Source organism: Apium graveolens, chromosome 7 (assembly GCF_009905375.1).
Source record: "Apium graveolens cultivar Ventura chromosome 7, ASM990537v1, whole genome shotgun sequence".
NCBI lineage: Eukaryota > Viridiplantae > Streptophyta > Magnoliopsida > Apiales > Apiaceae > Apium > Apium graveolens.
In genome coordinates, this window is record NC_133653.1 from 37,082,263 (window position 1) to 37,098,736 (window position 16,474).

General features: G+C 36.8%; 1 protein-coding gene across 1 annotated transcript; it reads right to left on the reverse strand.

The window, feature by feature from the left end:
* Window positions 1–540: 540 nt before the first annotated feature.
* LOC141672385 (chaperone protein dnaJ 50) lies at window positions 541–6,826 on the reverse strand. Its single transcript, XM_074478972.1, has 10 exons — window positions 6,649–6,826; window positions 6,491–6,553; window positions 6,330–6,396; window positions 4,908–4,967; window positions 3,227–3,277; window positions 3,051–3,131; window positions 1,960–2,072; window positions 1,687–1,804; window positions 1,411–1,537; window positions 541–927 (listed from the first exon to the last, which is right to left on the reverse strand). The coding sequence occupies exons 1-10, from the start codon at window positions 6,771–6,773 to the stop codon at window positions 824–826; spliced, it is 909 nt and encodes a 302-aa protein (XP_074335073.1). The 5' UTR covers window positions 6,774–6,826; the 3' UTR covers window positions 541–823.
* Between the last annotated feature and the right edge of the window lie 9,648 nt (window positions 6,827–16,474).

Sequence of the window (16,474 nt, forward strand, 5' to 3'; positions counted from 1 at the left end):
TTTTTCACTAAGGCATGAACATATTATTAAACTTCTTTCAGTAACCTGTATAAAAATTTCAAGCCTTCTTCTAATCTTTTGATTCTTTGTATTTATCTTGTCTTCATTTCTTCTTCATTTCTTGTGTAGTCGTAGTATTATTAACATATCATGTTCTAGTATTATTCTCGTGTTATCATGTAACTGTTCATATAGCTACGTAGTCTCACCAATAACTATTCAACCAACTTTTCTTAAATGCGTGACTAATAAAATGGGATGTTAGACATACTATGCACACGATTACAACTTGGAAGAGGTGGAGTACTTGAAGCAAATAAAGACGTCCATTCCAACAAAAGAAAATACTTTCATTCATCCAGTGTAGTTTGGCCGTTGCGGTAAGCTGAGTAGTTGACTGACCAAACCAACAGCTTTCATTCATAAATAACAATGAATCAAGATAGTTCACTTTGAAAATTTGATACTAATCCAAAGTAAATAGAAGGAACCAAATGAATATGACTTCCTAGACATGCAAAAACAAACTTCTGCAAATAATTTAACATCAAATTCAATTTATACCGTAAAGCTTCTTATATGACTATTCTCGGAGTTGCATATATGGTATAGTACATTGTAATACACCCAACCATTAATTAAAGGGCTGGCTGAAAGTACATTCTGCTTTCTATGATGAAAACCAATTGTTTAACTATTTAGATCTTTAGATGGCATCTATAAAATTCCGGTTTCATGATTCTAACTCAAAGTGGCAGCTACTGCTTTCTTATCCTCCACAATTTCTTCTTTTTATCTCAAAGAAAGAAGCTATTCAAAGCCATTATCTTCTGCGCTTCGATTCTTTCCGCATCTCTGCCACATAGCTGTCCATGTTAGACTTCTCCCACAAACGTCTCTCAATCAGATCATCCTTCCTCAGGTCATCTGAAAGTTGAAAAATCCGAAATCTAAATCAGTAAAATATGCAGAATTTGAGTTATAACTATATGTGCATACGATGTCCAGGTCATGGCAGGTGCCATGTGACTATTTCTTTGTGGTTCTCTTTCATAATAACGGACCTAATAATGTTAATAACACAACAAGCCCAACCGTACCCATCCTTCTTTTGAACAGCATTAGTGACATGTCAGTTAAACAGCTGAAGGTTGAAGATTTAGACGGTTCACGATACAGCAATCAAAAAAGAGCAAGGGATTTAATGACAAGAACTTGTCAAATTCGAACAGGTACTTCTTTTTGCTAAATATTCAAGCAGGTATTCACAGCATAGAGCTGTTAACAGTTTTACGTATAAAGCAAACACAATTGGAACCCCAAGTTATATATATATAAAATAGCAGGAAAACCTTTAGAATGAAACAATGATTTACAAACCCATCAACAAGAGGAAAATAAGTAACTTACCCATATACCGCCATGACTCATGAGGCACCCCTAGGGATCTTTGTGTCAAGTAAGAGGCATCATTCCACGAATACGGAGCTTTCTTAATCTGATATCTCCAGAACCAACCACCATGCCACAACAATAACTGAATATATAACATAATGGTTAGTAAATCTGTATTGCCTAATGTAGATCAACTTCTATGTTTTATGTGTGCATACAATAGCTATGGTGATTGATTATAAAGTGAAGAGCGATCCCAAAGTAATCATTAACTGATCTTGGTGCTCATACCTTTGCAATTGTGTAAGGTAGGAGAATAAAACGGATGCCAAGTAGATCCCAAATGGATGGCTTTTCAGCTCCCTTTATCTGCAAATCAAGTTCCTTGCTCAGATCATCATCCACTTTTCTGAAACAAGGCACACAAGAATTTCTTAAGAGACTAATCTAGAAAAATTTCAACCAAAAATTTCAAAATGAAAATCTATAATCATGGCAAAGTATATTAGAAGCAACTAAGTATCTGAACTCTGCATATATTCAAATTCGTTTAACAGATCGTACTTGTTTGTCTGCTTATTACTCTTCTTCTTGTTGGTCACACCTCCACTGCGTTCCAATTCCAACGCCCGCAACCTATTTTTATAAGCTGGTGATTTTTTGACCATGTCAAGTGCCTGCAGCAAGGATACATACAAAATTATTAAAACTAGCTGATAAGAAAACAGAAAACCATGAAACTATGCAGTGGCGGAGCCAGGAAGTTTACTCCCTGGGGGCACCGCATAATTACTATGTAAAAAATAATAATTAAATTTACAGGGTACGGAACAACTCAAATATCGTATATATATCATCTAAAAGAATTTGATTATTTTTACAAAAAAAAAATCACATATTTGACTTGAAAATTTTGAGTTTTCCATGTAATATCAAAATAAATATACTCTGAGAGTATGTCTGAGATGAATAATTCAAAAAAATATACATACAATTTATAAATATAACCAAATATATAGTTAATAAAAATAGAAGAAAATCAGATTTTGAGGAGTTGGGAAGTGGGGGCACAAGGTTAAAATGTTATAATATTAGTACATTATATATGAACTTTCTATGAACAATTTTTTTTTAAATAATCCAGTGGGGGCACGTGTCTCCGGAGGTCAACATGTGCCTCCACCACTGAAACTATGTGCTGATAAGAAAATCAAAAAGGCGAATCATGCAAAATGAAATAAAAGAAAACCAATCTTGTTTTATTTTGTACAAAAAAAATTAAGAATCAAGTGTCAACCACAAAATCTAGTAAAAAGTGTAACAACAGATTGTGCTATAAAGTGTCGTAAGATTCACATTTTTTTCTGTTTCTACACTTTCTATGATGAGTTTAAATATGATTAACATAAGCAGATATTCTCATAATAATATGGAGAACAATGATAATTTAGTTGCATTAAAAAGCACACCCTTCTGCTACACAATACAATATCAGGAAACAGATTTGCCAAAAAATAAAAATGTCCTATAACAATTGTTACAGAATTACAGCCATTAGATTGTCCCTTGCCATGGTACCAATACCCGTGATATTACTGAATAAACAATTTAGATGTATTTCTGTTTAATGTACTAAAATTCAATGTATGATGTACCTGATTATACCTTGTCCACTGATTTAGATACTGAAATGCTGACAGCACCACAAGAAGCCCCACTAGGACAGCTCGAGGATCCTAGAAAGTACACACAAATTAATGTAAACATAACACAAATACTATCAATTGGCGGCTTGGACACATATGATAATCAAAGGGGAAAAACATTTTACCGTTTTATGACCATAGTAAGCCTGATAGTAACGAGCCATATTGTAAAAGGCCTGCACAGGAAGGTAAAAAAAAATATTTAGTTCGTAAATCAATGTGCCAGAGTAGTAGAGTTTAGCTAATGGTAAGACATAAATTGCTATTAATGCAAGCATGATGCAGGACAAGATAGTAAAACAATTGATATATGGATAATAAATAAAAGGAAAAGATAAACTTGGGTGGATGAACCGGAGAACAACCACTACCCCAAGGGTTTCCCAACCACAGAGGGTAAAAAGCTACAGATGGCAACCCATGAAAAGGACCCAATTTTATATTTCAATACTATCTCAATAATTAAGTCTAATAACAATGTTCATATAGGAAAGAGAAACCCTAACAAAATAACCTAATTGAGCAAGGCCCGTAATGATCGGGTTTATTTAGAATAACCTACATAAGAAGAACAGATAGCTCCACATTTAATTCATTTAAACAAATATTTTAATTGTCTCTAAAATAATTACATATAAATAATTAATAACAAACATAAATAAATTCGTTCCTCGTCAGTTTTTCTTTTCTATTTGCTAACTAGCCCAGTAATCAAAGTTTATGGAATGTATGTAATTAAGCTAAATCAGAGTCATTTGCACAAGCTTATACATATGCCAAAAGTACCGAGAGATCTTCAGTGTCTATATATTATTTCTAACAACCAGAATTTGCAACACCAAGTACATGTTGAGATGCTAAAACAAAGCACAAATTCATTAGCGAACATGCCCCAGTATCCTCTATCAGTAGTATTTATGCAAACATTTGCTTACTAGTAGAAAAGATCTGCTTTTGAAACTAATAAGCTATCATGATCCAGTAACTTCGTGCAAATTGCACGAGAGTGCCGTGCCTCAAGTGTGTTTGCATAATGACTATAGAGAATAAACTCTTGTAAATCATATAGTGGATATTAATTTTAAAGTTTGAGCAACGACAAAAAAAACTTGCACGAAATTACACCTACATTGACATAAAAAGTAAGAGTTATAACTTAGGATAGTCAAATAATTTAGTATACTGTTAAGAGTTAGAACTTTGATAAACAGCCTTCATAGAAAATTTTGCCAAATCTTAGAGCATGTCCAATGGTGTGCTAAATGGTATGCTATATCTATAATATGACACTAAAATTAAAATATGCTAAGCCAATGGTATGCAAAATATTGTGCTAAAATAGCACAATGTTATAGTTTGTGCTATATATAAAACAAACTATAACATTGTGCTAGATCTGCGGCATCATTTTGAAAAAAGAGAGAGAACTAGATAGGAAAATTACATATGTAGGCATTATAGAAAGATAGTTGAGAAAGTTGGTTAAATTTGAAACAAGTTTAGCTATATTTAGAACTATGCATGGGAGATAAAGTGCTATTTTAGTACCAAAAGAGAGAGATAAGGTGCTATTTTAGCACCAATTATCACTTTTAGGTGCAAATTCTAACAATAGCTACACCTATTTTGGCACAACCTTTAACAGAAATTCTAAGGGTATCCCAATCAGCCAAAAAAATAAATTCTTAAGGAAATCTCAAATGTGGAAACATATTTGGGCGACATTGGATGGTAGGAGAAGGCATAAGAAACAGTTGAGTTGTTATCTAAATATAATATATCCATAACTAACGAGCACTAACTCACCTCCTCTGGATGTGCAATTGCATAATCATACTGTCCCCTTGTAGTTTCATCCTTTAAGATCTGCAAGTAAATAGTGAATTCCATACTCCGGTTTCTCTCAGTAATCAATTTTTATTTTTAAAATTCAGAAATTGAATCATTGACCACAACAAGATATTTATCCTAAAACACATTAAAGTAAACAAATATTTGAAAAAATAATACATAATTCAAACTTAATATCAGAAAAGAAAATTGTATGGTATTAGCCAAATAAGTACTTCTTGATGACATAGTACTTCAAAACTTTAAAGTGTCTGAATTCTTAAATTAGCAACAAAAGTTAAAATTTTAATATAATTCTAAAATTCAAAGCTTAAGATTTGCTTGCTGAGATGAAAAAGAGGAGGATGGATGCAAATACTGTTCAGTTAGAGCACTCCTCAAATTTTAACTTAAGAGCCAATGCAGGGAGCCTCTTGTAGACACTCTAAGAGCAAGTCCAAGAGTGTCCTAGTAGTTGCCTTATAAATATTATAAAAATATAGTGTCCTAGTAGTTTAGGACATAATTTGTGCACATGAACTCCAACAATTAATGTGTAAAAAGGAGGGAAGTCAATTTTTTATTGAGAGAGGTGAAATAAGGCATGTATAATGGTACTTTAGAAATAGGGCTTGAAGAGGTTGTCCTAGTGATATAAGGCATTTTTAGGACATTGTTGGATCTACTTTTTTGATCAAGTGCCCTAAATTTTAGCTTAGGACAACATATAAGAGCATCTCCAAGAGACTAGCTATATAGACCCTTAAAATTCAAATTATAAGAAATTTGACATAAAATTCACTCCAAGAGACTAGCTAGTTGTTCCTTAAAAGTTTGACATGCTCCCCTTCTATCTTATTTTTAAGGAACCTTATCTCATTATTATGAATAAAATATTCATTTCCCTCCATTTTTAATTCCTTTTTTCCTCTCTTTCTCTCTTTCTTTCTTTCTTTAAATTTAATATTTTATTAATTATAAGGAGCATATATAAAGAGTATTGTCGGAGTAGTCTTCCCTTATTTATAATATCCTAAATCTAATTATTTATTATATTTATAGGGTTTGTACTGAGAGACTCCTGGAGATGCTCTAATGCACTTGTTGGACTTGCTCTAATATGTTAAAACACCGGTTGAAATACAGGTCGAAGGTTGTGAGCCAAAGTCTGCTAGTACAGGATGTAGTTTTCAGTAATCCTTTCAGTTCTGAAAACGCTAATTGTACTCTGTTCAGTACTCCGTCAGACATACTTGGTTAACCAATTTACAATTCCGTTAATTATTACTGATCGCAGCATCACACAATCGTACATAATTTTCAAAGTATCATATTCCACATTATACATCAACAACATAAAATGCGTAAAAATAGAGTAAACTATCAGTAATCAATTACCTCGTAAGCATTTGCGATTTTAACAAACAGCTTTTTCGACTCCGGATCGGGATTCTTATCAGGATGACTATACACAACAATCACAAGTCATAACTAAACTCACATCTCCAATTAAACACACAATACACACAAATATAAATATATAAAGAGAAGTAAATTACTGTTTCAAAGAGAGCTTGTAGTAAGCTTTCTTAATCTCCGAAGAATTCGCACTTTGTGTAACTCTAAAATCAACAAAAAAATAAATAAATAAATATAATTAAGCAGCTAAAAATGAAGTAGAAAATTGAGTTAAATGTATGTATGTGTGTGTATGTACCCGAGTAGATCGTAACAATCATCTTCATCGCAGTAGATAGAGAATGAGGGTTGGATCAAGAGAAGGAACACGAAGATCGATGCGACCGCGCAACACCGGATCGCAGCTCGTGGTGGTGTCGCCATGGTCGTCTTCTCTGTAGTTTCTGGTTCCTTATTTTGGTTGGGTGTTTCAAACGAATGGGTTTAGAGTGGACTGTGAGGCCCAATTTTTTATTTTTAGTGGGCTGGAGTGGAGTGGTCTTGTTTTTTTATTTTATTTTTAATTTAGGTGGGCTTTCGTAGTTTATAATAATGTCCAAGTTCGAGTATAATTAGGTTATTGGATCGGGGCCTCACACTATATATATTCACGCAGGCCACAAACATGCATAATCGAAGAACAGAAATATCAGAATTAGAGTTGGAGGCAATGAGAAGGAATTTGAGATCTTACAATAAACTAAAATGAAAGAGCAAATCGTCTTCTCGACACTTAGCAGATGAAGCTTATGCCTGTTATATTTTTTACTTAATGATTTTGCCACTGGAATTTTGTAAGTTTTCGGAACATGATCAATATGTGTCATGTCGAAGACTACGATAGATGCCGGATCTTAGCTGATCTGGCTTTATCCTCAGCTGTAACAACACTCTACTCTATTCTGCTGATCATCAGCTGTAACAACACTCTACTCTATTCTGCTGATCAGTTGCATTTTGTACAAAGAGTGCAGGCTGTGTGTTCCGATTAAATAGTGTTGGCTGTATGTTCCATAAATTCAACCTTAGGACGTATGTTGTCCTGCTAGATGAGTCATAATGCTTAAGCAACTGCATCATCTGAAGGTGATAAAGGTGCTCAGTCGGCATTTAAAAAGCAGTGTCATTATGGCGTGCATCATAATGTGTGTGTAATCTCAAAGCTGATGTCAATGCCCAAGTTTGAGGGTAGCAAGTAGTTACTAGTTATTATTTTAGTTAGGCTTACGTACGGTTATGCGTCGTGTTCTTTGCATTTTTGGAACCTTGTTGTTATCATGTAAAGTCTGATTATGTGAATTTCTTTTTCTTATATGCTCTAGTTGCTTAGGTAACTTTAATATAAAATAATAAAACTTACGGAGCACAGGAGATAGGAGACTAAAAGAAGTTTGAATAAAAGGGCTAATGTCTTTAATGTCTTGCATATTAATGTCTTGCATATAACGAGTCGATAAATCGCTTAGCAAAAAAAAAAGAGTCCATAAATTATCACCGGTATGAGCACCCCGGCTAGCACCCAACCCAGATCTAGGGTGAGACAGGCTCAATTGAAGAGCCAAGACCCCCTAACCCGGAACAAGCAAATGAAGAGAATCAGACTTAAGTGGATAGCCGGGCCCATGCCCAACCTAGGAGCGATAGTACCTCTCAGCTAGAGTTCAACCCAGCCTTCAACAGAGCCGGACTCGAGGGGGTCCCCCAAATACAAGCATACCCCACAACCCGCCAATGAAGGGCATGTGGGCACGTGACAATGACAGCCATCAACAATCAACAACTGAGACAAACATGACACACATCAGTACAGCTTTGGTGCATCCTAAAAGTAGTCCTTGCCTAGAAACGGGTATGGAATCCATCCGAGTCAGGCGTCCTCCGCCTCCAACAACGAACAACCTTGATCTAAAGGTACCAACCCCTAAACCCTACCTTTGGGCTATATATACCTCAAGGGGAAAGGGTTTAGGGGTTACACTCTCCTACACACTAGTATACACACACAACAACCTTGTATTCCTATCCATCTTCATCTTTCCCAAAGCGAGTTCTTAATCTCACACCGGAGGCGCCGTGGGGGTCAAACCCCCCTTGCGGTATTATTTTGAAGACACCCCACAATAGCTACACCACAACCGTACGAGGGTCTAGGCGCGACATCAGAAGTAGCAGCCCCGCACATCGGAGTTATCATTTGACGCTAGAAGGAGGGGCTCTCCATCCTTGGGTCACGGTGCCCCTGGATTCACCTTCATCAGCAAACTCTTGAAAGAGTTCATTTCTTTAAATTGTAAGAAATCAAGCAACCTTGCTATCTTATAACTATGAACGATGTTTATTTAAGCCACGTTTGTGTGTGCTCATCATTTTAGGCCACGTTTGTGTGAGCCCAATTTCGTTTGTTTTTAAAGCACGTTTGTGTGTGCTATAGAAAGTTTTGATTGTGTTAGAAACTAGATCTACTTTAGCTTGCATATTGTCTTCGTATTTTAGACCCCATTATACTTATTCCGCGATATTGTAAGCAAAACCCAGAAAGTTTGTTTGTTGTTGTTCTGCATAATTTTTGTTATCTGTAAAAAGCAACCTTAGATCTACACTTTTAGCTTCAAATCTTGGTCAGTTGTTGTTTGTACACTTGAGACAATGGTAAGAGCAGGGAAGAATACGGTTGGGAGACCCTCCGTAAGTACCCAGGTCCAGGACCATGACCATTCACAGGCACAGGACCCTGGGGCCGACCGAGACACCCTCAAAGCGCAACCATTAACACATACACCGGTCATGGAAAAGGTAATAAGATGCCAGGAACCTCATTAAGCAAGCCCGGGCTCAGCTAGAAGTTGAACATGAAGATGACCCAGAAGAGTCCGGGGACGCGCAACAATCCCGGAGATCTGTCTTTGACCGAATCAAAGCAAAGGGGAAGAAGAATCAGAAGGATCAAACTAATAAGAAAGAGACAGAAGCAACCAGGAAGAGGAGGTTGAAAGAGATGAGAGATCAGATTAGAAGGGAGGAAGAAGCAAAGCTTGAACTCAAGATCCAGAAAAGAATGCGGCTAAAAGAGGAGAGGGTACTGGCCAAGTCCAAAACCAAGATGACCCGGAGAGACCCCACCCCCAAAGTCATTTCTGATGATGATGAGGAGGGGCAGAAGGACCTCAAAGACATGATTTATGAACTTCAAGGAAAGATGGAGAAGGACTCTGGAATGGAGGTTGGGGAAACTCTAACACCCTTCAGCCATTTCTTAGAGGCCATTCCCCAACAAAGAGGCCTTAAGCATTATAACTTCGATTCATTTGATGGATTGGGAGACCTAGAGGAACATCTGAATTACTTCAAGCAAATTGCCCAAATATACTATTACAATGATTTGACCAAATCCAGATTTTTCGCATCAACTCTCAAGGGGGGGCTCAGAGGTGGTTTAGCAGGATCCCCTCTGGGAACATCCACAACTGAAAAGAATTTCACGGAGCCTTCCTTAGGAGGTTCCAAGCAAACAAGACACATGAGCTGCACATGTTCCATCTCGAAACTATTCGCTAGTAGGACAACGAATCTCTCTCTGCCTATATGAGGCGTTTCCAGGAAGCAATCAACAAGTTCTCGAACTTAGATGAGTGGGAGGCTCTAAGCATATTTCGGAGGAACCTAGATCCGAAACATAACGAAAGGTATATTATAGAATTTATCAACAAGGAACCCAAGAGCCTGGCCACTGCCTATTCCTTGACAGCTAGATTCATCAAGGAAACAGATATGCTCCAAGCCATGAGGATGACCCGGAACGGAGGATCCAGGAGCAAGAACTCTGATGACCTACCGAAAGGGGGTTATCATCAGGATAAAAAGTTCAAGCAAAGCCAACATACTCAATTAGTCTAGAGTACTCCCATATTTCAGAGACTAGGTCCGAGGATGCAATCCAAGAGTGGCCAATGACCAACTAGGAAAGACAGGAAGCCTGGGCAAGAGCCAGATTGAACCCCCTAAACCGGACCAGGGGAGAAATACTGAAAGAGATAAAAGTTAAGCCATTCTACAACCTGTCAAAGCCAATGCAAACTCCCCGGAGAGCTGGCCTTACAATAGACAATGTGATTATCATGAAACGCATGGCCACAAAATAGAGAATTGCCTATCTCTCATATACTTCATTGAGGAGCAAGTCAAGAAGGGGAACCTAAGCCAGCACATATCCCGGGATACTAATCAGAAAGGGGAAGGATCTAGAAAGGGCAAGAATATGGTAAATATAGTCCTAGGGGGCTCCCACTCACCTCCCCGCAGCCCGGACTCAGGGGATGAGGTCCTCTCTATTCAGTCATTCTCGGAAATGATAATCTCTTTCAGCAGCAAGGATTACGAAGGGGTTAATCCTAGTCACAATGAAACTTTGGTAGTTACTCTAGACATCTTCGACAATGAAGTTAGAAGGATGTTGATAGATAATGGTTCCTTGGTCAACATCCTCTTTAAGCATACTGTGGATTGAATGAAGCTAGGAAGCGTCCGCTCAAATGAATGTCGGGAAGAACCCCGCTATGGATTCAGCAACAACTTGGTCCCGATCCAGGGGACCCTATACCTTCCTGTCATATTTGGATCAATCCCAAACCAAGTCACCCATGTTATAAAGTTCTATGTCATCAACACTCCTTCATCCTACAATGGAAAAATTGGCCGCCCGGCTCTGACTAGAATGCATGTAATCACTTCTATCTCGCACCTGAAGATCAAGTTCCCAACTCCGATTGGGGTCGTAGAAGTCAAAGAAGATCATGAAGTCGCAGAAAGATGTTATTGCCAGGCCTTTGTCATGGTGGAAACCCACCAAGTTAACGAAAGGAAAGCTATAAGAAAAACCACCCCCGCTCAAGGGAAGGAGTGGGAAAAAAGTTCAGGTTATTGAATCCAATATGGATCCAAAAATAACCAAGCCAGGCTTAGAGGAGCCAAAAAGCAACCAAGACATGGTAGAGATTAAAGTAGACCTGGTTCTCTGCCAGGGCAATCCTACTATGCAACCAACACAAGGACAAGTGAGTTAAAGGAAAACAAACAAACAAAAGAATTAGCCCAGGGCCAAGTATACGTTAAAAAGAATGCTGAAGCCCGGATCCAGCAAATGGTGTCAAACCAGGACCAAGCAAAGGTCAAGGCTGGAGTAGAAACATAGACAATTCTGATTGATGAGAGCAATCCTTTCAAGAAAGTAAAGATAGGATTCGGGATAAAGACAGTTTTTAAAGAAAAGTTGGTTTCATTGCTCCGAGAGTATGTTGACGTATTCTCCTGGAGCCCAAAAGACATGCCCGGGCTTCTTGAATCCATAACAATGCATAGCTTGGATGTCAACCCGAACAGGAAGCCAGTCAAACAAAAAGAAGAAAATTTTCCCTAGAGAGGCAGAAGGCGATAGATGAAAAGGTAGAAAAATTACTCAAAGCTGGAATCATATGCGAAATCAAATACCCGGAGTGGCTGGCTATTTATAGGTTATGTTGTAATAAGTTTCGTAGCACATTCCTGCATACTACAATTCAAAGTCATGTTGACTACTAGTTTGATATGCAAAATAGGTTGGCTAATTGTACATATTAGATGCCTTATAATTTTGCATAAGTGAAATGGAGTTAACTGCTATAGAAGACTTTCAATGGATGATTCTACTAGGTTTCAACGGATGATCCAAGTCACATTCAACGGATGATCTAATGAAGTTTCGACGGATGATCCAACACAGTTTCAATGGATGGTCCAGTGAAGTTTTAACGAATATTTATATTCAAATTGCAGTTGATAGTGACTTGACAGTCACATGGGTTGATTAGATGCAAATGGAATGTGGCAGCCTATTTACAGGTTTTAGAGAACAAAGAAGCATTTCCATTTCCATGCTAACTTGAAGATATTCAAAGATGCTGGATGGAGAAATGAAGGAGCGTGTAATTAGACTAAGACACTTTTGGCTTATTAGTTTGTCTTTTTATAATGTAACTTGATGATATATAAACCAAGAGTAGCAAGTAGAGCATTAAGTAAGCAAGCACTTGAATTAGAGAAATAAAAAAGGCCGTATATGTGGAGAATTTCTCTATTCTTTGTGATTCTACTTGTAAGCAGCTGTGTACAATCTTTGTATCACAGTGTTCTCGATATATATATATATATATATATATATATATCTGGTGGATAAGTTCAATCCACCAGAAATTTTTTAAATACTTGTTTTTAATTACTTTATGTTTGATTACATCAATATATTCATTCTGCATGTTTGCTTAATCAAACATTGTTATATATATTTGAGTTGGAGTTTTTCTTGAAATTGAAAAGAAACCAAAATTACATTCAACCCCCCCTTTTGTAATTCTTTGTTAGATTGTTTGGGAATAACAATTGGTATCAGAGCAAGCTCTTGAAGTACAAAGAGTTTAAAGATCACAACAACTAACAAGATGAACAAAAAAGATGTTGGAGTAAAAATTCCATTTATGGAAAAAGATAACTATCACCACTGGAAGGTAAAAATGCACCTGCATCTTCTCTCTCAAGATGAAAGTTATATGGATTGTATTGAGAAAGGCCCTCATGTCCCTATAAAAGCTGCTACAAATAATGAAGGAGTTGTAGGTGATGAGCAAACTATTCCAAAGCCACAAGCAGAATGGACAGATGAAGACATTGAGCAAGTACACAAAGACAAGAAGGCTATGATCATTATGTTCAATTGTCTTGACGGAGACATGTTTGACAATGTCATTAACTGCAAGACTGCTAAAGATCTATGGGATACAATTCGGATCATTTGTGATGGAACTGAACAAGTAAGGGAAAACAAAATGCAACTTCTAATCCAGCAATATGAGCACTTTCATTGTGAAGAGAGTGAATATTTAAGTGACATATTTAGTAGATTTCAAAAACTACTAAATGCACTAAAACTGCATGGAATGGTCTATTAAACACAAGATTCAAACCTGAAGTTCCTTAGATCTCTACCAAAGGAATGGAAGCCTATGACTGTCTCTCTCAGAAACTCACAAGATTACAAAGAATTTACCTTGGAGAGACTGTATGGGATTCTAAAGACTTATGAACTTGAGCTAGAACAAGATGAGCAAATGGAGAAAGGAAGGAAGAAGGGAGGATCTATAGCACTGGTAGCTGAGCATGAGAGAGGAAAAAAGATGAAGGTTGAAGCTGTGGAATCTGCACCAAACTCCAGGGTTTGTAAAGGCAAAGGAAAAGGGCTAGTAGCTGAACTTGAAGATCATCTTAGTCAAGATGAAATGGAAGATATAGATGAACATCTAGCTTTCCTATCAAGAAGATTTGCCAAGCTCAAATTCAAGAGGAATTTTGGAGCAGCCAAGCCAAATAGAAACATGATGGATAAATCCAAATTCAAGTGTTTCAAATATGGCTTGAGTGGTCATTTTGCAAATGAATGCAGAAAGCCTAGTTTTAAGAAAAAGAAGTTTGAGCCTGTTGACTATAAGAAGAAGTATTTTAAATTGCTCAAACAAAAGGAAAGAGCTTTTTTGACTCAGGAAAATGACTGGGCAGCAGACGGGGAAGATTATGATGAGGAACCAAGCTATGTCAACCTAGCCCTAATGTCCAAATCAGATGAAGCAGATGTTAGTTCTTCAAGCAATCAGGTAATCACCACTAACCTAGCACATCTTTCTAAAACTGAGTGTAATGAAGCTATAAATGACATGTCTACAGAATTGTATAATCTGCGCGTTACACTTAAGTCACTCACCAAGGAAAACAATAGGATTGAAGATAATAATCTAATTTTAAGTGAGAGAAATGTTGTGTTAGAAACTCAATTTATTGAGTTTGAAAAATTAAAAATAGAGTGTAGAATTGCTAAGGAATAATTGACTGAATCCTTAAAGAAAGAGGAGATTTTAAGAAAGCAACTTGAACGAGAAGAGGAGGTAATTAAGGCTTAGAAATCATCTAGAGATGTCCATACTCAAACTACCAAAGTTTAAGGTATAGATTCTTTCTGTGAGGAAGCCTGGAAAAAGAGTAAAGAGAAAGTAGATCCTAGTTTGGTAGAAGGACTCTCAACGGATATGGATTCAACAGATAATGAAGATTATCCGTCGAATGACTCAAAGATTTATCCGTCGAAAGACAAAGAATAACATCCGTCGAGTTATAGAAAGCCAGTTAGCAAAGTCAAGCTAGCTAAGTTGAATGAGAAATATGGATCAATTTCTAAGAACTTTGTTACAGGAGAAACAAGTCAAGTCAAGGGAAACAAGAGAGTTAATGTAAGACGTCTGTCAATCAAGCAACTGAATGACAGATTGGAGAAAATTGAGGTTAAAGCAGACTCAAAAAGGAAAAATAATAGAAATGGAAAAGTAGGTATTAACAAGCATAATAACTACATACCTGAAAAATATGCTCCTAGAAAAATATGTTAAGTATGGTAGTATTAATTATTTGTCTGTTAATTGTAAATCTACTATGCATGCATCTATGTCTGCACCTCCCTCATTTTCCAATATGTCTACATCACAATTGCATGTTATGCCTGCACATAACTTATCTGCACATTATGCTATTATGCATTTTGCACCTAATCCTTATCATACCGCATTTAGTATGCCACAAATGTCATTTAGCTTGCCATTCTGGAATAACATGTTTGCACATAGTATGTCATACCATGTCAACCAATCTGTGCATGATAATACTGCAATGATGAGTGGTTTTAAAGGTTCTACTCAAATGACTAAGGATGAATCCCAGATACCTAAGTCAAATGAGGACAAGCCTAAGAAACCTAAGAAAAAGGATAACAAGGCAGGACCCAAGGAAACTTGGGTACCAAAATTAACTTGATTGGATTTTGATATGTGCAGGGAAATAGAAGGAATCTCCGGTATTTGGATAGTGGGTGCTCAAGGCAAATGACTGGTTATCCACCCTGCTCACTGAGTTCAAGGAGAGAGCTGGCCCAAGTATCACCTTTGGAGATGACAGCAAGGGTTATACTGTGGGATATGGCTTGATTTTTAAAGACAATGTCATTATTGAGGAAGTTACCCTAGTGGATGGACTCAAGCATAATTTGTTGAGTATCAGCCAACTTTGTAATAAGGGCAACTCTAGAACATTCAACTCTGAAGCCTGTGTTATGACCAACAAGAAAAACAACAAAGTGGTTCTCACTGGAGTGAGAAAAGGAAATATGTATCTAGCTAAATTGAACTCATCAAATGCAGAATCTATTACTTATATTTTCATCAAGGCAAGTCAAGATGAAAGTTGGCTATGGCACAAGAAGCTGTCTTACCTTAACTTCAAGACTATGAATGAACTAGTCAGGAAAGATTTGGTAAGAGGCATTCCTCAAGTGGAATTCTCAAAGGATGGATTGTGTGGTGCTTTCCAGAAAGGAAAGCAAATAAAGGCATCATTTAAAAAGAAGCTTGAATCAACAATTGAAGAACCTCTACAACTACTGCATATGGATTTGTTTGGACCAGTCAATGTATTATCAATCTCAAAGAAAAGATACTGTCTGGTGATTGTTAATGATTTCTAAAAGTTCACTTGGACATTTTTTCTTAAATCTAAAGATGAAGCTAGTGAAATCATTATCAATCACATAAGACAAGTCAACAATCATCTTGATCTCAAAGTTAGAAGAATCAGGAGTGACAATGAAACTGAGTTCAAGAATTCTGTTATGATGTTGTTTTGTTAAGAAAATGGAATCATGCATGAATTTTCAGTAGCTAGAACTCCACAACAAAATAGAGTGGTGGAAAGAAAGAATAGATCTCTTATTGAAGCTGCAAGGACAATGCTGGAAGAATCAAAGTTACATATATATTTTTGGGCTGAAGCTGTAAATACTGCATGCTACACTCAGAATATTTCTTTGGTCAATCAAGCAATATGCATGAATCCCTACCTATTGTTCAAGAATAGGAAGCCAACATTAAACTTTCTTCATGTCTTTGGCTATAAATGCTATATTCTAAGGAATCAAACTGAGCAGCATGGAAAGTTTGATGTCAAAGCAGATGAAAGTATTT

Excerpts from the sequence above, each read along its gene's own strand:
- LOC141672385 (XM_074478972.1), bottom strand. The coding sequence starts at position 6,773 with ATGGCGACACCACCACGAGCTGCGATCCGGTGTTGCGCGGTCGCATCG. Across the intron at positions 1,805-1,959 it reads AGTAATAAGCAGACAAACAA|AAAAGTGGATGATGATCTGA; the intron begins GTACGATCTGTT and ends GCCTTGTTTCAG. Across the intron at positions 928-1,410 it reads TGAGTCATGGCGGTATATGG|ATGACCTGAGGAAGGATGAT; the intron begins GTAAGTTACTTA and ends TTCAACTTTCAG.